General features: G+C 40.2%; 1 protein-coding gene across 4 annotated transcripts in view; it reads left to right on the forward strand.

Annotated features, from left to right (window-relative positions):
• SLIT3 (slit guidance ligand 3) overlaps window positions 1–23,775 on the forward strand; it is a 713,209-nt gene that overhangs the window by 394,702 nt on the left and 294,732 nt on the right. For 3 of the 4 annotated variants that reach the window (XM_077327142.1, XM_077327144.1, XM_077327141.1), the window contains exon 6: window positions 14,729–14,800. In XM_077327142.1, the coding sequence (XP_077183257.1) occupies window positions 14,729–14,800 (72 nt within the window). Of the gene's footprint in view, window positions 1–14,520; window positions 14,607–14,728; window positions 14,801–23,775 lie in introns of those variants that run through there. The other variant, XM_077327143.1, reaches the window with a different exon arrangement.

A 23,775-nucleotide genomic window follows, 5' to 3' on the forward strand; every position in this document is an offset into this window, starting at 1 on the left:
GACTTAGCATGGGTTTTGCAAGAACAAGTCAAATCAGACCAACCTTAACTCTTTTTTCAAGAAAGTGACTATCTTTCTGGATCAGAGGAATGCTATGGACATAATTAATCTGGATTTCAGTAAAGCTTTTGATATTCAGTAAAGCTTTTCACATGATATTCTTGTTGCCATTGGTAAAATGCGGTATGGATTCTAATTCTTTCAGGTGGATCGATAGCTGGCTGACAGATTGTATCCAAACGGTGCTTGTTAATGGTTCAGCATCCTCTTGAAGAAGAGTGATAAGTGGAGTGCCCCAGGGATCTGTGCTGGGGCCTGTGTTGTGCAACATATTTATAAATGATTTGAATGAGGGATTAAAGGGGGTACTTATTAAATTTGCAGACAGTACTAAACTGGGAGGGATAGTAAACACAACACAAGACAGAATCAGAATACAGGATGATCTTGAAAGGCTTGAGAACTGGTCTAAACTGAATAAGATGAAATTCAATAGGAAAAAAAATATAAAGTTCTGCATATACACCATACTTTGAACATGAGTCAGCAGTGTGACTCGGTGGCTAAAAAGGCAAATGGGATTTTGGGCTGTATCAAATGCATTATCATGTCCAGATCATGGGAGGTGATGATACCGCTTTACTCTGCTCTGGTTCAGCTGCACTTGGAGTACTGTTTTCTGTTTTGGGCACCCCAGTTGAAGAGGAATGTAGACAAACTGGAGTGTGTCCAGAGGAAGGCAACAAAGATGGTGAGGGGTTTGGAGATGAAGACGTATGAGGAAAGGTTGGGGGAGCTTAGTCTGTTTAGCCTGGAGAGGAGACGACTGAGAGGGGATCTGATAGCCATCTTCAAATATTGAAAAGGCTGCCATATATAGGATGGAGCTGAATTGTTCTCTCTTGCCCTGGAGGGACGGACCAGAACCAATGGAATGAAATTAATTCAAAAGAAATTCTGTCTAAACATCCGGAAGACGTTCCTGACAGAGCGGTTTCTCAGTGGAACAGGCTTCCTCAGGAGGTGATGGGTTCGCTATCTTAGGAGATTTTTACACAGAGGCTGGATAGCTATATGACGGAGAGTCCGATTCATTGAAGATTCAAGGGGGTAGCAGATTACAGTGGATGAGCAATAGGGTAGTGAGTGTCATTCATTGTGTGTGGGGTTGGACTAGATGACCCAGGAGTACCCTTCGAACTCTGTCATTCTATGATTCTAAGTTTTAGCTTTCTGTTGCTCTAGTGCAGTTGCCCTATTGAACTGACTGCAAAGGTTTGGGGCTGCATGAGCAAGGTGCTTGTCATCCAGCCTGAAACCTGATTGGGACTATGCAAAAGATAGAGGGTGCTGGATGTTAGAGACAGAGATTAGGAAATCCTCTCTTCATGGTACTTAGTCACCAGTTTAATTGTACCCTTCAATCCAGGATTCCAGCAGATTTGGGGACATTGCCTTTAGATTTCAGTTCTGGAGCAGCGTGTATGCAATTAAATTGAATTGGATGAAACACTTTTTCTCTGACTGTAGTTAACACCTTCGCATTAATCCTCTACTCCAGAATTTGTTAGTTTCACAGTGGTCAGAACTTTTAATTAATAGCATCTTATTTGTTATTTATTTATTTATTTATTCATCAGTTAAATTTCTTTGCAACCACTCCTAGACCAGCTAGCCCATGAAAGTTTGGACTTTGGAGGAGGGAGGAGTAAATAAAGGTCTCAATATCCACTCGTGTCACCCACTTCTAAATTCTTTCTCCAAGATACTACGAACTGTTAGTTGCACAAGCAAAGCAATTTCCTTTCTCCATTCTGTTTACACGCACCCACCATTGCTTGCCAACTGCTTTTAGTTCTGTGGCTTCTGGAGTACAAGGATGCTCCTCAGGATATTATGGTTTTTTTTAGTTTTAACAAAACATTAAAGGAATTGTAAATTTTCAACATGTCTCAAGAATCTCCCAAGCATGCAGAACCCCCGTTCTGTCCTTGTGATTTTGTTTTGCTGTCGTAGTGAGAAACACTCAAAAATTGTGCTCACTTTGGCAGCTCATGTACGGAAACTGGAACAATACAGAGAATATGAGCAAAAGTTACCATATAAGGGGCAAGTCATATGTATGCATGAAAAATAATCAGGGACAGGAATAAGTGATTCGGTATCTCCCATGGGACTAGATGTCTAGCATTGTGCTTGCTAGGCCTGATATCAAGTCAGTAGCCTGACCAAACTTTGATGAAACTCCTTAAAATCAGAGTCCAGTAGCACCCTTAAGACCAACAAAGATTTATTCAAGGTGTGAACTTTCGATTGCAAGCACTCTTCGTCAGACTAAGAACTGACCATCATAACAGTAGGAATATATAAGCAAAAGTTAATCTCCTTAAGTACTGTGAACTTGAATGATAAAGTTCAGGAAGGTCGTATTGTTGCCACTCCTAGCAGCATGCATCTCTGCTCCTGATCTTTTCTTCCATATAAGTGACTCAATAAGGCCAATTCCCATCTTTCTTCCTTAACTGACATTCAGAAGTCCTCAACTTTCCATGGTGTCTGGGAGCACAATGAACACACTAAGTCCTCCTGAAGTCATTTAAATGTGCAGAGAAGGTATTTCTAATTTACAAACTCATATAGTGTCCGCATACCAGAGGAATCTACTATGAAGAAAATCCTTTCTTTTTCGTGGGTGGTCTCATTTTATTGTAGCCCCATTAGGCACAGGAGCTGTTGATTAGCATAATATATAATAGAATCAGTGTGCAAAATATAGTGTTTCCTAAGCAAAACAACTGGCTCCTAGCCACTGTGAGCTTATTTTGAGATTGGCGAAAGCTACTTGTGGGGGGGGGGGGGAGCAGATAGGAATGAGAGATGGCATCATATGATGAATTATATGCAGGATTTGCTGTTTAAACAGGCTATGGCAGCTCATTGGGAAAGGCCATAATAAATACTTATTTCTCTCCCACCCCCCACCCCTGATATTTTCTTCTCTTTTTTACTGGGCAGTGGAGAACAACAGATGGTTATCAGTCAAGAGTAACTAGGGAAACCATAAAACCTTCACCAATTGCTATGGAAATAGTCATTTATGTGTTTGGTATGCAGTGTTCATTACTTTAGCAATTGGGCACTGTAAAATGAGAATGTTGTAAAAATCCTGAAATTGAAAGTGGTGAGGCAGGGGAGGAGGGAGGAAGCTTCAGGTTTTACAATAGTCCTTGTTTTTGGATCTGTGTTTTTAATATCACAAACGCCAGCATGCTGTTTTTATTTATCAACTTATACTCTAGGCTTTCTCTGGAGTCAAAGCACAGCCCACTGTTATCTTCACAACATCCTTGTAAGGCAGATTAGGCAGAACAATAATGCAAATCACAGCATGCCAGAGATTTGATTCTGGGTTTTTAGGCACCAAACCTAATCTAGCTATACTTCTCCCCAGTCCATACTTCAGCCAGAGTCATAATTATGAAAATCCCACCACACTAACCATTCTGTCAGGAGAAGTGTTTGACCTATTCAAACAACATTTCCTAAGATTCCTGCTATCTGGGATTCTTCCGTATTATCATTCAGGTCATCAGGCTGAGATGGTGATTTTGAATTATGATCATGGGCCGATTCAGCAAGGGCAAAAAAGACTGGGAGGATGCTCATATGGAAGCAGGTCTGCCCTCATTTGCCCCATGTGAAGGGAATATGGAAGAATCCGTGCACCCTTTTTCAAAGAGTGGGCTGGCTCCTTCCCATCCTATGGAGGCCCAGAGGGGGCTGAAAATGCCCTACTTGGCTTCACGGCACTTCACTGTGCCACAGGGCCGAATGGGGAATTTGTTTTGCAGGAGGGTTCTCATGCAATCCCACCTTCCTGCAAAATAACTTTCTCTCCGCTGCACCCCTATGCAGCAGAACCTTTCTACCACAGCTGAATGCCCTGCGGGGACATATTTCAGTTGTGGACCTGCTCCGCCGGACGCAAACACGCATGCACGGCAGTCCGCGCGTGTGCGTTTGCAACGCCGGCATGCCAGCAGCCATGGCTCCCTCCCTCCACCCCTCCAGGCCACCAGCAAATGGGCCGCCGAAGTGGCCGATTAACTGGCGGCCCGGCAAGCTTCTCCCCCCCCCCGAAGCAAGAAGCTTGCCGGGCTGCAAGCTAATCGGCTGCTTTGGCAGCCGATTTGCTCGCGGCCTGGCGAGCTTCTCGCTGCGGGGGTGGGTGGGAAGAGGGAGCTGCGGCCCATCCCAGGGGTTGGGGACTACTGCTTTAGACAACATTTGTCTAAAGACATCCTGAGAAACAGATACAGTGTTATAATAGAACTATATGAGCAAGTGTTTGATGAAAATAACTAAGCAAGTTTTCGTTCCGTTTATTAATAGTTTGCCTGAATGCTGAATGTTCTGTTTGGTGGAGGGAGGTGATAAGATTTTGTGTTTCCAGCAAGTGCAGACCTAATGAACCATTTACCTAATTTAGAAAGTAATGAAGCATTTCCCTAATTTACAAGTGTTAACAGTACAAGATACTGTCCAGAGTCATCTAAAGCAGAATTATGCCCTTCCAATTCCATTGAAATCAATGGGTTTAGAAGAATTAAGCTCTGCTTAGATGGCACTGCATACTATCTATTTTCTTGGTGTCTTGATGGTGTTAAAATGAGTCAAATGTGTTGATGAACTTACCACTCAAACTTACACTTTTACTTAGAAGTAGATCACGTGCAAAAAAAGAATTCAAACATTAGTTTGAAAACCACTAAGAAAGCCCTGCATATCAAGATATTCTGGGAAGGAAGTTGCAGTTCAGTGAAGTTTAAAATCACATCAGTGCGCATAGGTTTTGCTGCTTTGCTGCTGTTTTCCAGCATAGCAGAAGTTATTAAGTAAAATTAAAATGTATATGATTTACCTGAAGGGAACTTTAAATATTTTATTTCCTAGGTGTTGGATTTTTTATGTTGATTGCCACTGGATCTGAGTCCAGAATATAATGTACTTTTATTTTACGGCAAATATCTTTGCTGCAGTTATTGATACTAAAACTGTCAGATATGTGAATTTAAAAAAAAAATCCAATTCCACTTAAACTATCAGGGATTGTTAACAATTGTTAACAAATAACAGTAGTGGTCAGAATGGCAGTTTGGATAGACCCAGAAGCAAGATATTCCCTCCATCTACACTCAAAGCATGTATAAAACCCATTGCTGAAATATATGTCATTTACATTCTCATATAGTGTGATATGTTTTCCTCAATCTACCCCAACTTCTAGTATCATTCTACAGATATGAAACATATTTATTACTCCAAGGCTTAAGGCACTAATTTTTTTAAAAAAATCATTGAAATTAATGAAATTTATTTTCAAATAAATCGGTTTAAGATCAGGCTGGAAGTGTTCACCGGATCTGGCAGAAAATTAACCTTCAAGCTGTCATTTTGAGTAGCTGCATTAAGACTCACCCCCCCCCCAATAAAGTCAACTGTGAATTCAGCCATAAGGTTACTGAATCAAAATATTTCAGTACTTGTCAAAAGATGTGTTTATTTGTTGTGAAAGAAACTAGCATGGTAGCATAGCACTTGGATTTTAAAACATGGACTGTTAATAATAGCCACTCTGACATAAATGTTAAATACTGCAAGAAATAGTTCTTTATGAAATAAATAAGCAGTTAATGAGCTGATGCTAAAACTGTCAGATATGTGAATTTAAAAAAATCCAATTCCACGTAAACTATTTGCTTATCCCTAACATTTTACTTAATATTAAAATAAACAATTGTATTATTCCATCAGTAAACTTAAATTTCACCATCAAAGAAATAATAAATGCATGTTCTTTGATTTATTCTGTACATAAGAAACTGGATTATCCCAGACAAGCCAGCCATAAATCTCTGTTAAAGTTTCAATAGAATCAAAAGAGATTTAACTGTTTTGAGACTAGAGTGTAGATTCCTTTTGTCTAACCTCTGCTCTGATGCCGCCCCGTGATACATTAAGACTATGCATCAAAAAATCACCCAAATTCAGTGTTAGTCAAAGCTAGATTTGTTCAATCTGTGCCTTTCAAACAGCTTTCAAAGACACTGAGATCCCCCCAAGGGAAAATAATATACCAACATTTATCTCAAGAAAAAAAGGCAATATGATTTGTTTTAGTATATGATAATTTAATATTTCTAGATATGCTGATTCAGTTTGCAAATAATGGGCTTGGAAATAAGCATTCACAATTGCTAGGTAGGGGCGTGACGATGCTGGCACACAAAGGATACATGCCAAGTTTCATTTTTTTTTTTTTTGGCATGAATGAGGCAACAGCTATTTATTGTTATTCAGATGAGAACAGGCAAAGAAAAATGGGGGTGGATCCCAAACCACTGCCTGTCCTTCCAGTGGTCAGCAGAACCCCCACCCGCAGGCCCGTCTGTGGGGTCCAAGTAATACACTTGGCAAGCTCCCTCTATCCATCAGGCCTCCCAGCCCACAGGAAGTAAAGGTGAGGAGAAGCCCATGGGCATTAGCCTCTATTGGGATCTTCCCCCAGCCACCTCACCACGTGCAGCAGCCATCTTCTCATTTGGGACACATACGCAATCTCAAAAGGAGGCTCCCAACACTCTGCAGAACCTTGCCATAGGGCATGGGCTCAGGCCCAAAGGATTCACGCCCCCAACCATAACTGCCAGCCAAACATAAACAAAGAATATAAATTCACTGGCAGTTCAAGCAAAGGTTAGATACACACATTTCTTGGATGCTTTAGGATGCTTTGGGCTGATCCTGCATTGAGCAGGGTGTTGGACTAGATGGCCTGTATGGCCCCTTCCAACTCTATGATTCTATGATTTTAAATGAAGAATATAAATGAGAACAATGACAAATCACATACTATAAGGGAGGAAGGGTGGGAGCAACTGACAGCAGAAGTGGAGAGCAACAAAAGGAATCCAGACTCAAGTCCCAACCATCCTTTTAAGCCCACTGCAGGGCCTAAAGCCCCATCTCCTCAGACTCGCAATGGCTCGCTAGCCACGCGGCCAACTCCTGCCCAGGGCTTTCTGTGCCAGAGCTGGCACACTTCCTTTGTTTATCCGGCGCCCACCCCACCTTGTAATTGGTGCCTAACTACAGCTTACTTTTGTTTTAATTTCAGCTTCCTTATACTCATATACTTACTTTGCAATTAAAAATCAGATATATCTCAACCAGATGTTCTGCTTTTGTGCCTCTACAGTGGGCATTCATCAGACCAGGCAGCTGAGGCTAGGACCACAGTCGTTGCATACTCAAAACTTACTTGATCATTTTAAAACTTTATTCCATATGTCCTAGGTGAAAAAAGTCTATCCTTCTTGACAGCTCAAACTGATTTGAGATTTTTAAACTGGCATTTGAATTGAAAGAACATGTAGCCTGGTTTGTCCATGGTCAAATAATCTAACCAGAAACCATAGATAAATTATTTATTTATTTATTATTTTACTTGTTAAACATTTGTATCTGGCCTTTCCTTGTGATTCAGTGCAGTTCCCAGTAACAGTTAAAACATCCCCAGCCAACTACAAATAAAACAGCAAGTTTCCAACTAATCCCCATTCCCTTAAAAGATGTTTGCCATTCATGAATACCATTAGGGTAGGCCTGTATACAAATGTGATAATTTGAAAGCTAGAGGGCTTTTTGTATGACTTTTGGGGGGTGAGGGAATGTTCAACAATAAACTACCCCATACATATAAAATCTGGATTCCACATGGCAGTGGCCACGTTGAACTGCTTCTGGTTCCTCCTGATGGGGTAATTAGTCCCATCCTGATCCTTATGGGGAAAGACCTCCCCCACTGGACCAATCTACCCCAGATTTCTGCCACTACATGGGGCAGCTGGGGTGGGAAGGTTCTGCCATTCTTTGTGGTGGGGGGATACTTCCACAATCCCCCCTTTGTGGAAATTAAAAAATGCCCCATCAGGCTCTGCACCACCATGAAGTGCTGCAGAACAAAACGGGGCATTTCTTGTCTCTTCCAGGACTTTTTAGGCAGCAGAGACTTCCCCATCTACATGGGCCTGGCCTTGCCACCAATAGCACTCGCAGTAGGAAAAGGAACACGAAAGAATCCATGTTCCCTTGCCACGAGGAGACCAGGGGCCTGATTTGGGCCAGCCCTAGTCCGGTTCCGGTGTCATGGGGACATGAGGATTTGCCCTGCCGCCAGACAAGGAGTAAGGCTTATCCCCTGTGCAGAATCGGTCTCAGTGATTTAAAATATTGTATCAAGATAACCAACTTTTTGTGAGAAATCCTACAGCCAATTAGGGGCTAGGCCACTGAAGGGACAAAGACTGTTTCACGGTTGCTTAAGAAATGCAATTCTGCCTGCTAGCTGACACTACAATTCCCAAGTGCCATCATGAAAATATTCCAATGGTAAAACATTAAGAACTTATTTTTAGAACCTGCTGGAGAAAATTCTGGTTTCAGGGTCTGTGTGTATGTGTTACAAATAAATGTCTGTATTGGTATTTTTTGCAATTATTAGGCCAGTTTTGATTCATAGATTGTTATCTATCATTTAGTGTTATCTATTTTCATATTTGTGTCTTTGTTTACCTTAAATTGATGCATTTCCTTATTTCACAATAAGTCAGTACAGGGGAAAATGTATCATTCATATTTTCTATTTACATGAGCTACATTTCTTTGTATTATCTTTCTCTAGAAAAACTGTAGGATCATATTTGTGATACTGAAGAATAAAAAAGGTCCATTATATAATTTTTAAAGGAGATGGCGCTCTAACAGAAAGAATCCTGCATTAGATGTGATGACCCAAAGTTTTGGCAAAATAAAACTCAGAAGTTTTATTTTTTTATTCATATGTTTGGGTGACTTTGATATACAGTAATTAGTTAAAACGCATAAAACTCATGTTAGCATGATGCTATTAGGATTAGCATCATGTTATTCTGAAAAGAATGCTGAACAGTGATAAAATCATTATTTTTCTAAATGCTGTTTTGAAAATGTTGCATTTCCATTTATGGCTTATTCTAACCTAATGGCTGTTCTGAGTATTATGCTGTACAGTAACTATCCAACCAATTTGTACCTCCTATTGTTTAAGTACACCAAATGAAACATTTGCTTCTTCTCCTGTTGTGGTTCTTTTAACTGTCCCATGCAGTTCAGAATACGACAGCTGCTCCTTTGTCAGTTATTTAATGTATGTATGCCATCTTTAAGCACTAAGGTGGCTTGCAATAAAACACAATGGTAAGTACAATAAAAATACTTCAGTAAAATCATAACATTAAATACCCTCCCCAGATACCTCCAAACAAAAAGCAATAAATCCAACAGGTTAATAGCACAGTATCAGCAAGTCAGTGAATAAAATCCCCTCCAAATCAATGAAATACCAACCATAAAACACAAGCAAACATTTACCTACTGTCCAAACCCTAGAAAAAGTACTGTCTTCTCCTAATGTGTAAAACTCACCAAATGAACAGATATCAGGAAAGAATTCTACAAACAGGGTACCACAACAGAAAAGGTCCTGAGTAAAGTAGCCACATCTCTCCAATACATATGGGTGGGACAATCCCATAGCTATGGGGTGGTTCACAGCCCTCTATGGACCTGGGCACAGGACACCCAGAGCAAGCTCATAGTGAAGATCCTAATAGCCGACAGGTTCATATAAGAGCATATAGAATATGGTCCCAGAATATTTAGGACTTTAAAGGTAAGGATTACATTCTGAATTTAACTGAGGAAGGGGGAACCTGGTTGCCAGTGAAGGCACTGAAGATCTTTCAAAACTTGTGAGATGTGTACTTACCAATTTGTTTGATTTGTGGCCGTGTGCTTTAATACATACTATTTCAGGATAGAACTTTAAAAGGCTACTTTGGGTGTAGATATTCTTTTAAATCTGGGTAGATATAAACTGTACTTCTGTAATGCTATGTGCCAGCAGGGAAAATGTTCAATTCTAAAATTCATTATAGCCTTAGTAATTTCAACTATGCTGGTAAAATGTACAGTGTTTTCTTTTTATGTTACTGTATTAACCTCAAAAGGTCTTGCAGCATATTCGTTGCAATTTATTAGTACAGTTATAGAACACTTCATGGGAAAATGGGAGAGTATAAACTTGTTCTATTTCAGACCTCTTCTTGGACTGCCTGGTGTAGTGTTTCAGAGCTTGGTGTAGTGGTTAAGAGCGGCGGCTTCTAATCTGGCAAGCCGGGTTAGATTCCCTGCTCCTCCACATGCAGTCAGCTGGATGACCTTGGGCTCATCACAGCACTGATAAAGGTGTTCTGACCGAGCAGTAATATCAGGGCTCTGTCAGCCTCACCTACCTCACAGGGTGTCTGTTGTGGAGAGAGGAAAGGGGAGGCAATTGTAAGCTGCTTTGAGATTCCTGGTAGAGAAAAGTGGCATATTAAAACATGCTCTTTTCTTCTTCAGCACCCTGTTTTCCTGATTACTGTTGCATTTGATAGAATTTGAACAGGGAGAGTGTATGATGTTGAAAAGTCTAAATGTTCAGGACATCTTCAGTGTGAATATGCATTTAAGTGTTTAAATTTAACGGAAATAATTTAACTGAAATAACAGGATGTGAGCTTCAATACTAGTAGTATAAATGGTTTCATCCCACTATAGGAGGAAGTACTGATATTGTGATTTTTTCCCAACGTATCTAGGAAATAAACTGCTAGATTTTGATTTTTGTTTTGTTACCCCATAATTTCTTTTACAACTGTACTTGTACAACTTATTGTTCCTAGTAGCCTCTGGTGTTTCTTGTGAATTCTGCCTTTTAACATCTACGGTCCATAAATTAAATAGCGTTTTACCACTATAGTGACTGAAATTCTAGTCTTCATAAAATAAAAAGTATTTGCTTTATCAAAACTGCCCACCAAATAGCTTACCTTCCCCAGCAATGTCTTTCTATCTTCTAGGTACAGGTGTAAGAATATAACAAGAGCCCTGTTGTAACAGACTAAGGGTTATTGTTGTGTTTGCTTTTGGTGGCAAACCAGCTGTTGGGCATGATGCCAATAGTCTCCCCTATTGTTTGTGGCCAGCATTTGGTATTTAGAGATATACCATATTTGCCGGCCTATAAGACGACTGGGCGTATAAGACGACCCCCCCCCCCCAACATTTCCACTCAAAATACAGAGTTTGTTACATTACATTACAGTACTATGGGCCACTATGGGCAGCTATGTCTATCCCAACTGAAGTGCACCCGGCGTATAGGACGGCCCCCCAATTGGAGGCATGTTTTTTAGGGGGGGAAAGTAGTCTTATACGCCAGCAAATACTGTACTTCAAAATACTGTAAGCTGTATTCAGACATCATGGTTAAACAGAAGTTCATTTGTGATGTACATTAAACTAGTGACCTCCTTACCTACTTCCATCTTGATTGTGGACTCCTTCGATCTTGTGATGTTTGAATATGGGCACAGCTCCAGTCAAACTTGGGTTTCTTTCTTCCCCACAAACTAGGACCTTAAATAGGATTGCCAGATTCATTGGTGCTGCCATCTGGGCATGGGGAGGGCACATTCTGGGAATAGGGAAGTGACATCAGGGATGTCAGGGGATGATGCTCTGGCTTTTGGAAAAACTCTATGGTAGAATTAGCTTCTAATCTTAGGCTTTTGCCCCCGAAACAGAGCATCTAGTCCTGATGTACCAACATTATTTTCAGGTGAAAACAGCACATCACGCCATTCATCCAATTTAGGAGGCAGTTGGAGGGAAAGCAAGAGCCTCTTGTGGCGCAGAGTGGTAAGGCAGCTGTCTGACAGCTTTGCCCATGAGGCTGGGAGTTCAATCCCAGCAGCCGGCTCAAGGTTGACTCAGCCTTCCATCCTTCCGAGGTCGGTAAAATGAGTACCCAGCTTGCTGGGGGGTAAACGGTAATGACTGGGGAAGGCACTGGCAAACCACCCCGTATTGAGTCTGCCAAGAAAACGCTAGAGGGCATCACCCCAAGGGTCAGACATGACTCGGTGCTTGCACAGGGGATACCTTTACCTTTACCTGGAGGGAAAGCAGAGGACTCACACCCAGACCAGTCCTGATTCTAAGTCCTGGCAGTCCCGATTCTAAGACACTGTGTAATCATGAGTCAACATTATTAATTAAAAAAAATATTTTGTGAACTATTTGCTAACATACATTGCTTCAGAAGCCAGTGCAGGGAAGGTTGTTGCAGAATAAATTAATACACAGTTCAGAATGCAAAGAACAGACTGCAGCAATATGTATTGTGTGGTTGGGGTGACATGGGTGAGAACAGAGTTGTTTTATAAATACTCAAGAGCCTTTCCATTTTCATTTGTGTAAGTAACATTTGTGTAAGTATGCACGGCGGCTACTACGCCACACGGCCGCTGAGCCATTTCAGCGGGGCAGGATGCCCCACTGTTCCCCGTGTACGCATAGGGATGGGGCTCCCCAGCGTACGCCGATGCCCCAGCATAGCACACACACTGTGCCCCGGGATCAGGAAGCCCAGGATGCTGTCCAGCCATGTCAGCGGCCGTGGGTGAGTGGGGAGGGGCCGGGCCCCCACTGCATGCTACGTCGGGGGCAGTGGGATGCCCATGCCGGCTCCGCAGAGCTTGCAGGTGCATACGGTGCCCCTACAGGGACACCATAGGTTGTCAATTATGCACAGTACCGGCCTGCCCCAGCCCCTGCCCGCACCCGTATCCCGAGGACCGCAGAAGTTCCCGCATTCCGATAATACGGGCCTTCCATGGCCCTGGGATGGGCTATGCCTGCGCTGACGGCGGGGGCATGCATAATCAGGGATTTTCTCCAATGCCCTGCCACTGCCAGTGCGGACATTCTGGACCGTGCATAATGGGTTTACGTGCTGGATTGCACTAGTCTTTTGTTGCATTGGTGGGAACTAGATTTTGCAAGCTCAAACTGCTCTTCTATGTTACTAACTCAGATTGGTCTGTTACAAAGTCTGAAGCCCACGATGAAATTCACAGGTACTTACAGTATATTCCTAAACAGATCTACGCCCTTCTAAGTTCACTGACTTCAATGAATGTAAAAAGATGTAACTGTGTTTAGGACTGAATGCCAGTAATCTACTTTGGGTGTGATAAACTGTAATTTCTCATTTATATAACATTATTTTTTAAAACTCATTGGATTTTGTTCTTAGGAAAATTCCATATGAAATTAGTTGATTTTTCTTAATAAGATCATTTTTACACATCTTAATGTTCTATAATTTTAACAAGTTATAGAGTTCATTATTGTGACCTAAATCTTCTCAAAGTCATGAAAATAACACAGATATAAATATTTGCTAACTGCCGAAGTAAGCAACTGTAATTAATACTGTCAAAGCAAAAAGTTATTTGTAGTGTGGGCATATTCATGAATTTACTTATTTCAGTTTCTAATCCATGACAATCTGTGGACAACTGCCCCTTACAGAAACAATATAAAATGCCCATGGAAAACATGAAGTACTTAAAAAACCAATCCTCCTTTTTGCTAAGCCTTTAGCTATTAAGAGTTTTATATACACTAGAGTTTATGTATAAAGCATATGTACTGAAAGAAGGGAGATAACATGGTGTACACCTTTCTTCATGAGCAATATGCAGTTTTGTCAGTGTAATAATGGCTATATGTGTAGTGGGCTATATTGAGAAACAACAAAACATATGGTTGCACATGGACAAAATGTCAGCACAACCATTGTTTTTGGACATTATTTGAGACAGTGAATGCAGCTCAGGGTAGACCTGTGTTAATCTGTGTTGTGCCTGAGTCAGTTATTATGAAAATACCTGGTCTGATACCACAATGAGCCATTTTCTTGATTCGATTTCCTTTTGATTTGGGCATGCCTGCCTTTTCCCAAGCATATTCAGATGCATCCAAAGTTATAGATTCAGACTGAATCTAGATATTTTAACATGAAATTCCTTGACGAGCTCTTGCTGTAGCTTTCTTTCTTGTTTGATGCACTTGCGCTGATTCTGTGCTCAGTCAGAAGTGTTTCAAATAGACAGGCCTACCAGATGGGACCAGTACAATGCACAATGCACTGAACCACCACAGACATTTGGTGCTTGGAATAATAAAAAGACTATAAAATTAGATTAGTTGAGTCTAATTTGGAATTGGTATATTCCCTATACACCCTTGACGCTCTTGGGAAGATAAAGGCTTGAGATTTAGTACTGTCAGGACAGAGGACTACAACTTCCAGTAAAAGGGAAAAAACAGCATTCTGGGAGGTCACAGAGGGCAGCCCGGTGACCTCCAATGATTTACAGGCCTTTAGCTTAATGAAATTGTTTCAGTGACATGATGGTAAAAGCTCATAATGGATTGGATGCCCTAATGTAATGAAATTATTCCCTTCTGCCTTAGAGGGGGGGGGGGGGGGAAGCGCAATTAATATTTACTGAGACCTGACAGGCTTCAGTGTGCTGTAGTATGCAGCTCTTTCAGACAGTCAGTGAGAAGAGACAGAGCAGCGTGGCAGGCTACAAGCAAGCCTCTTCCTGGTGACAAGCAAAGACTGCAAGGGGGTGGAGGGACACCTTAGTGACAGGGGAGCTTAGAACATGGTGCTCCCAGGCAGCATGGTTACCAGGCAAGCCTTCATACTTTTCCTTCCTTCCTGCAGGCAACTGGACAACAATCAGATCAGCTGCATTGAAGATGGAGCCTTTCGAGCTCTGCGTGACTTGGAGATTCTGTGAGTTGACTTTCTGGCTTCTTTTGTGTGTCTGTGTTTGTGTGTCTGTACATTTTTGTTTGTGTGCGTTACTCTCTCCCTGTGTGTGCTGCAGTGCTGTTTTTTTCCCCCTCCTCATTTTTTATTCTTCTTTTAGTTAAAGTGTCTACCCAGCTAGGAGAATGTTCACACTTAATGACCAGCCATTATTGTTAATTAACTATGACATGGGGGCTTCGATTCTTGTGGTCCTAAGTAAGACAGGAAAAAAAATCACATTGGGTTTTTGTATTGAACAGATGGAATTTAATAAGCTTCAAAGCATGTGTACAGTTTGGTATGCATACAGCTAGTGATATAGAGTGGAGTAAGGTTAACAGGTTTGAGTGGCATAATATTTGGTAGCAGTTTACAATTGACCTAGACAATGAGGATAAATTGCTAAACATACAGAAAGGGCTTTAGTATGATAACTTAGCACAATGGCTAAGAGATAGTCCATTATGAAGACAGCTAATATAGCAGATCTTAGCATTATTACAATGTGAACTTCACACCTCTCCTTTTTTTAAGCTGCAGTTTAAGAAACAGAGATGTAACATACCATTTAGACTAGACAGCAGTGTTCTGATTGGTAAATGGGGTCCACATTAGCAAAACTTATTCAACATTATAGTTTTGTGCAGAAAGGGTGATTTCAGCGGTATAAGCAGGTACATTTTATACTTTAAAAATGATCTTAAATATTCAAAAATAATATTCTGTACAATTTCAGTATTTAATTAAAGTTTCCAAATGATATGAAGAAAACTTCAATGTTGGGAATTTTTTTTTCCTTTTTCTGAAATTTCCACTTATATTTGAAGTCAAAATTTTTCCAAAGCTATGTAACTTATTAGACCCATCAAATACTGTTAAGTTCAAGGTTGTCCATGGTAAAGGCAGTTTGGGCCTAGTAAAGCCTAAGGTAAGGTGACCAGATTGTCCCACTTTTGGAGGGACAACTGGGGGTACCTGGCAAATTGTACTTATGTTGAAATTAAAAATATATCACAATACTATTTTTGCATTCTATGCGTTCTGTTAAACTTTTTGTTGCTCCATATAGACCAAATTTTAAATCAAGAACCCTCCTCCCCCTGGTCAATGGTGTCCCGCTTTACCAATGTTAAAATCTGGTCACCTTAGCCTAAGGCCCACAATAAAGGTTCTGTTCAGGCAGAGGCCAAGATAGAAATTCTACATTCCTTCTTTGCAGACTCGGCAAGTATCTCAATATGGAGCCTTCAGAAGCGTTCATGGTTTAATTGTGCGCTTGCTGTACCCAAACCTCTTCTATTCGCTTTCTTAATTTTATCAGTGCATAAGAAGTGGATTGCTTGACTGTTCATTGGCTATATCTTTAAGCATGTTATTCTTCACACACAGTTCAAGCGCTAGCGCACTTAAAGATATGTTGCTGTTAACTCAAAATAAAGAATGTATGGTTTTGAGTTGTGATTAGAAATTTTAAAGTAAAGCTTTTAAAAAATATTTGAAAAATAGTACAGCATTGATTTGGTTGCAATTTTAAGTAGCATGTAACACATATTTTTATTTTTTAAATCTGGTTTGTGCCGTGGATATCAACATACTTTTCCCCAGTGACATCTAGTTCAGAGGTTTTGCTGGTGGCTACCAGAAGTACTTTTCCTTTTCATAATATATGTTGAATGACAAAATAAACTGTATTTCGTGTGGCATTTTGAAGTCTTTAGATTACCCAGCAAGTTTTCCTTTAAGTGCTCCTAAAGTTGCATAGGGTTTGAAAACTTGTCATGGACATAATTTCTTTGTTTCTGATAGAAACAAAAGTAAAAACGTCATTCTTAGTTTTGTGTCATACATGTAAATATTGTTTTCAGAGTTTTTTTCACTACTTCTGTAGTATAATGATGTATTTTAACTTAAATTTTCTTTGAGTACTTTTAGAACATAGGCGTGAAACCACACAGAATGGTTTTAAGTGAACATGGTATGCCACCATTCATCTTGAAAGCAGCCAAAATTAAAACATAATGAAACTTAAAAATGAGTGTTGACAAAATGCTCCTGAATATTGTTCCAATCTGTTTTATATTATAATGCTCTCACTTCTAGTAAATTATACATAGAAAGGTATGTTTCAGTATTAATGTGAAGCAGAGTAATCTGGGCAACTACCAGTCCTCTATTGGAAGCATTCAAAATGACAGACATAAATCTGAATTAAACTTGTTCATAGATAATGCATAATGGTGAGGTTCTTCAACTAAATTATAAACCCATTTGGTGAGTACTTATAGTTAACAACTTACAACTGAAAGTGAAGACTTTATAACATTTTTACCATAACAGATTTGGTAACTAAAGGTACTCTTCTTTATTTAATTATGTTTTTACATCCTACTTTTCCCCCACCTGCCAAAAAGGGGGCCCAATAGAGAAGAGGACCTCTGCAGCAGTTACTGTAATCATAAAATTGCAATCACGTTGCGGGAATTACTCTAATTATAGAATTCTGTGAATGAGTCACATACGGTATTTGCATAAGAACATCAATTTACATATGGAGCATTTCGGTATCGTTCTGCAATTTGAAACTATGTGCTTTAAATGAATTCTTGGTATTTATAATTTAATTCATTTTATTCAAAGTAAGGATTCATAAAAATCTGAGGAAAAGATTACTCCAGTTTAAGACATTATTTTACGTATTCCCTACTTTAAATAAATTGGCATAAAGCCTAAATTTAATCTCATAATTTTAATAATTCCTTCATAGTTATAAAACATGTATTTTAATGGATGTGATAGGATTTGTATAAATATCTCACATTATTTTCAGCAAACATATTATTTGCTGCTATCAGACATACTTAGGCTGGAAATAAAAAGTGGATTGAAATTAATTGGCTTTACTGTAGCTATGGGAACAAGTGCCTCAGACTTGTGTTAATGACTGAATATCATTGTGGCAAAATAGTTAAGTCTAAAATTGTTGTTTGGTTTTAGTGTTTTATGGCATATCCCAATACTAATACTGTGCTATTGCAATTAAGCCTATTTTTCATTAATTCACAAATATTTTCTCTAGCAGAAAACACTATAGTGTTACAAGCAGTGAAAAGAAATCCCACAAATGTTAGTTGACTAAAACATTCTTACTGTGATTAGAATTGTTTGTTGCTGGGAAGAGTAGATTGAAAAGTAGAAATGCTATAAATTGTTGTGATTTAGCATTATTGCTGTAGATTATCTTAAACATGCTAAGTACTTGCAATTAAAGTCTTTCAAATATTAATTTGCAGTTAGGAACCAGAGAAGCCTGTGCAGGTACATGAAGTGCTTCCAGGCAGTAGTCCCTTACACTTTGTATCAAGCTTCCGGAGGACCTCCAACTTTTGAGGTCTTTCTGGATGGCAAAGGAGCTACCACTAAAAAAGAAGGCCTAAAGAAGCCCTTTGATCATATGACCCTTCAGATCCTGGCCCTAGTCCAGTCCTAGAGGGAGGAGATGTCTGTCTTGTGGCACTTGTTCCTTGTTTATTAAATGAAAATGGAAACGTTTAATCTTTCTTAGAATTCATTGTTTTGGAATCCTAATTCCTCAGTCTTTTATTTATGAACGTAGACAATCAATGGACAATCAATGACTTGTCAGAGGCTTATCACAAAGGAGAATTTGATGGTATTCCAAAATAAAACAGAGAATTGGTCATGTCTGTTTGTTATAATTCTTCAAGCTCAGATATTTTCTCACTAAGATTTGCTTAAAACATTTCCTGGTGGAAGTAAGAAGTGACTGACATTTGTTTAAAAGCAGTGCTCATTTTTGAAGGACATACTGTTTTGATATTGGTATCTTTATCTATATCTATATGAAAGTTTCCATGCACAGACTGGGTTATATGGGCTGGAAAGGTCATGTAGGAAACCATCTGTGTGGCTGGCATGTGCAAACTGGCCAATCGTCTCAAATACGACTGTAAAACAGAAAATGAGACTAAGCACAACAATCTGTAAAGTACTTTGAGGTGGTTTTTAGATCATATGCTGATAAATATATTACATTTATTTTTCAAATACAAACCATTTCCTAATTTTTAAGAAGTGTCATTGGACAGCACTTCCATTTGGACAGCACTGGCTTCTTTCATATATATATATATATATATATATGGCAAAATATTATAATTTGTTACTCTGTTTCTGCAACATCTTACAGTTAGTTTAGGCAATTAGACATAAATGTGAATTGTGTGAGTTGTATTCATAATGTCACCATGTATGCAGAAGATTTAATTAAGAACTTTTCTCTGTAACTTTCTCTGCAGTCATTCTGAGTACATAATACAGAACTTTTATAATGAATTTAAATGTAAAGAGAGTTTTGGGACAAAATCACAATGGCAAGACGGCAAATTTATATTTAAGCTTATAGTTAATTTCCAACATTCTGTGCATATTTTTGTAATGAATATACCTATAATAACAGGTTTGGTTGTTCAGCCACACCAGCTTGGTGTAGTGGTTAGGAGCGCTGACTTCTAATCTGGCGAGCTGGGTTTGATTCCCCGCTCCTCCACATGCATCTAGCTGAGTAACCTTGGGCTCGCCACAGCATAGATAAAGCTGTTCCGACCGAGCAGTAATATCAGGGCTCTCCCAGCCTCACCTGCCTCACAGGGTGTCTGGTGGGAGAGGAAAGTGAAGGCGATTGTAAGATGCATTGAGACTACTGGTAGAGAAAAGTGGCATATAAGAACCAACTCTCCTTCTTCCAGTTTGGTGTAGTGGTTAGGAGTGCGGACTTGTAATCTGGCATGCCAGGTTCGATTCTGCGCTCCCCCACATGCAACCAGCTGGGTGACCTTGGGCTCGCCACGGCACTGATAAAACTGTTCTGACCGGGCAGTGATATGAGTGCTCTCTCAGCCTCACCCACCCCACAGGGTGTCTGTTGTGGGGAGAGGAATGGGAAGGCGACTGTAAGCCGCTTTGAACCTCCTTCGGGTAGGGAAAAGCGGCATATAAGAACCAACTCTTCTTCTTCTTCTTCTTACTGTTTTTGTAAAAACCAGATATAGTAGGATGGATGTAGAAAACCTGAGGGATTTTTAATGCTTTGAATGTGTCATTTCCTCAATCAACGGAGGAAAAATCCATAACTGCCTTTGACACGTTATTGCAGGCCAACATGTAGAGAGATTTCTAGGGAGATGGCTAATTCCTCCTTTCTTTGCCTCACTAGCTATTTGGAGGAACTCCAGCAGAAAGCAGCATCAGGACATCCACTAATTTCCCTTATCAGGGCCTGTCTCATTGTAGGTCACTGTAGTAAAGAAGAATTGTGTTGAAAAAATCCAGCCTTAGCAGTTTCAATTTCCTTTTTTAATATCAGATTAGACTCATGAGAAGCCACAGTGAAGTCATTTAAACATGTGGCTATTCAGGACCTTATTTCAGAAGGAACAAACCATCTAGTATGCTCTGAATAAACGTTGAAACTTAACATGAGGTACTATTACCTCATCATCCCCATCCCCACGCAGGAAGCCAACACACACTGCCCTAGAGGTAGAAAGGATTGGAATTTAATAGTGTTTGGTAAGATACATTTTTCTCCTGGCATATGGGGATACTTGAGACAATCTCCTTTCTGTTACATATGCTAGAAATATGAGAGGAAAAACAACAATGGCCAGATGGCATCAAGGTGACAGGTTTTATATCATCTGCTAGCAGACAGAGAATAAGACATTAGAGACAGGATGTAGTAGGCTGAATTTATTTCTCTAAAAACATCCTTATGGCTATAAAAGTAGGTGCTTCAGGGAAGCGGGTTGAAATAGCTGCATAAGTACCTTGATTAGTATTTTGTTAGTGTCATAATATGCCACGTGCCTTTCCAAATTATACCAATGATAGTTTTTTTGTAAAATGCATGAATGAGTATAAAGAAAACACTAGCATGCATATCATAGTGAATATTCTTAGCAGGGGTGACCCGCCAGCACAGTGATGTGTTGCAAGTATGTGTCTATATTTTTCCCCTCTATATTTTCAAAGAGCACATAAACATGTTGCTGTATTTATGGGCACTTCTACTGTCTTTCTATGGCATATATTTGCTGGCCTCCTACACCATTTATTAAAACTTTCTGTCAATTTTACAATTTTATTTTGTTATTTTCAATTTCCTATGTGTCAGTATTTAAAGTAGCCCAAACACCAGTTGCTACAGTTATGATATAAGTGATATTGTTAATAATATTAGCAGTATAACTTGAGTTCATAATGTGCAGGTCTGTAGGGCATTTTTTCTCCTTTCCTTAACCTACCGTAATAAATCATGTGATAACAGTGACAGTACTGCATTGTGACATAACGATGTATCTGATTTTGTAAGTTGTATCCTTTGTAGTGGGTTAGTGTCTTGAAATATAGGGATTTTAAGATATGTCATTGAATTGTGACCTGCCCAGACTACTCATTCTACAAGTGACAAATACAAAACCATTGACATGACAATGGATTGAGTTTCAATATTGTTGAGCGAGAAAATTGAACTTATACATAGTTGCTAGAATTTGATTTCAGACACTTCATTTTTAGAATATCCTAAATAAGAACCCAAGATGTTTAGGCATATGAGGCAGAAATAATACCCTTTAGGGTAGTAATAATTGTGTTGTTTTTATGGACAGTTCTGTCATGAACTGTCAGGATCAGAGGCCAGGCTGGGGGTGTGAGTCAGGTTTCAACAGTTCACTCGTCTGGAATGCAGTATGGTGTTCAGGCAGAGAGATGGCTTTTCCCAAATTACAGTCCTTTTCCATTCTGCATAAAAGCTAGAGAGTGGTCCTCAGTAAATCCAAAATCAGGGTCCCAGAGGCTGTTCCAGGATCCATGGTCAAGGTCAAGACAGCTGGGAGGCAAGGATCTAGCAAAATTTTGTCATGGTGGTTAACTAAGTGAAATGTGTGGTGCACCACTCGCTGCTGCCCTTAAATACCTGAATATTCTTTTCAGGTCTCCTCTTGAAAAGATTCAGAGTCAATTAGAAAGCCTTGGCTTCTAATAATGCCTGTGCTTTACGTTTGACTGTCTAACACCTTCCAACTACACTGTCTGTGATGACTCACAGATGTTTTGGGGGAGCTATCAGCATGACAGCCTGTAACTGGCCTATAGCAAAGTCCATGACATGGTGGGAGTGCTTCTGCTCAGCCTGCTCTCTAGATTGCCGCACATGGCTTGAAGCAGATCTGTTTTCTGGTCTCCCCCCTGCTCTTCTGCAGTTCCTGAAAGAACTGCTGCTCTTTCAGCTGCACTGGCAGACTGATTATGCACAGCAGCAGCTGTGCCGGGCCGCTACCGGTTCCTTGCAGCAAGGTAGTATGCCCCACAGCTTCTGAAAACACATGGGGGAAGGAATCCCCCGGCATATGCACACTGCCTCGACGTTGTGCATGTGCACATACAGTGCCAGTCTGCAATAGCCTGCCACGTTGCGTGGTGGCGGCAGCATGGGGGGGCAGGTCCATGGACTCCCCACACAATGGCAGGAGAATGGCAATCTGCTATCCCACCATCATGGGGGTCGGGTAATTCCCCATTTGGCTCTGCACCTCCATGGGCCGTTTGCTGTTCCAGCAGGACCCAAAGATCCGGCTTTTCCATTATGCATGGGGCTGGCTCGGCCTAACCTCCACTTGCAACTGTGGCACCACAGAGAATGCGGAAGAATCTGCGTTCCCTTACCACGGACCATCCAAGAGCCTGAGTCGGGCCAGGGTTGGGAGGGGCCAGAATGTTGTCAGCATTGTGCACAATCGGCGATTTGCCCCTCTGACTTGCCGCCACCAGCCTGGACTTCCCACCCCATACATAATCAGTCAGAAGTGCTTCCTCAAAGCTCAGCTCATCCCAGGAAGAGTCAGTTGGCAGCAGCAGTGATCAGTTCACTGTCTAAAAATCAACCCCCACTTTGATTTCTTGCCTCAACAGTGCAGTGTGCTTTGATTTCAGATTATTTCCATGAACATAGTTTCAGAGGTAGCCATGATAGTGTACAGAAGAATTGCTAGATTTCAGTAACACCTTAGAGACCAAAAAGATGTTACCGTATTTGCTGGCGTATAAGACGAATGAGTGTATAAGATGACCCCCCAACATTTCCACTCAAAATACAGAGTTTGTTACATTACATTACAGTACTATGGACCACTATGGGCAGCTATGTCTATCCCAACTGAAGTGCAACCGGTGTATAGGACGACCCCCCACTTGGAGGCATGTTTTTCAGGGGAGGAAAGTAGTCTTATACGCCAGCAAATACTGTAGTTATAAACTTTCAGTAGTCAAAGTTTCCTTTGTCAGATATTCCATTTGTATCCAATGAAGGGATATTTGACTTTTGAAAGTGCATATCTCTAAAACCTTGTTGGCCTTTAAGATGTTGGATCGGTGTCACTTTCAGCCATGAATTTTACTATTTATCAACAGCAGCTTTATAAAAAATGCCATTCTATGAGTACCTTCAAGAACAGTAGTCTATGAATAACAACAATGTAATTTGTATGTTAAGCATAAACACCTCATAGCAGTCAAGTTAAATGGTTATGGCTGCTGGGTGGAGCACATTGCAGTAAGATTCCATTGTCCATCAAAAAAAAGCACAACTGATGAAGAAAATAAGATTTCCCCCATACTTGAAAATGCAATGTCTTGGTCTGAAGTAAGTCAAATTCAGGTGGCAGCCAGCTTTTAGAAAGGTGTGTTGCATTGACGGTACAATGGTGAAATAACTGGTGGTTTGAAGATTGCTCTGTATTTTATTGTCTGGTCATACTGATTATTCTGTAGAATGCTTATCTTCTATTTGTATTATGCTCATTTGAAGAACTTTCTAAAATTCTTTTATAACTAATCAAATTCATACAGATGCTAAACAGTTAAGCTATAGTGCAGAT

Source organism: Paroedura picta, chromosome 3, assembly GCF_049243985.1.
Source record: "Paroedura picta isolate Pp20150507F chromosome 3, Ppicta_v3.0, whole genome shotgun sequence".
NCBI lineage: Eukaryota > Metazoa > Chordata > Lepidosauria > Squamata > Gekkonidae > Paroedura > Paroedura picta.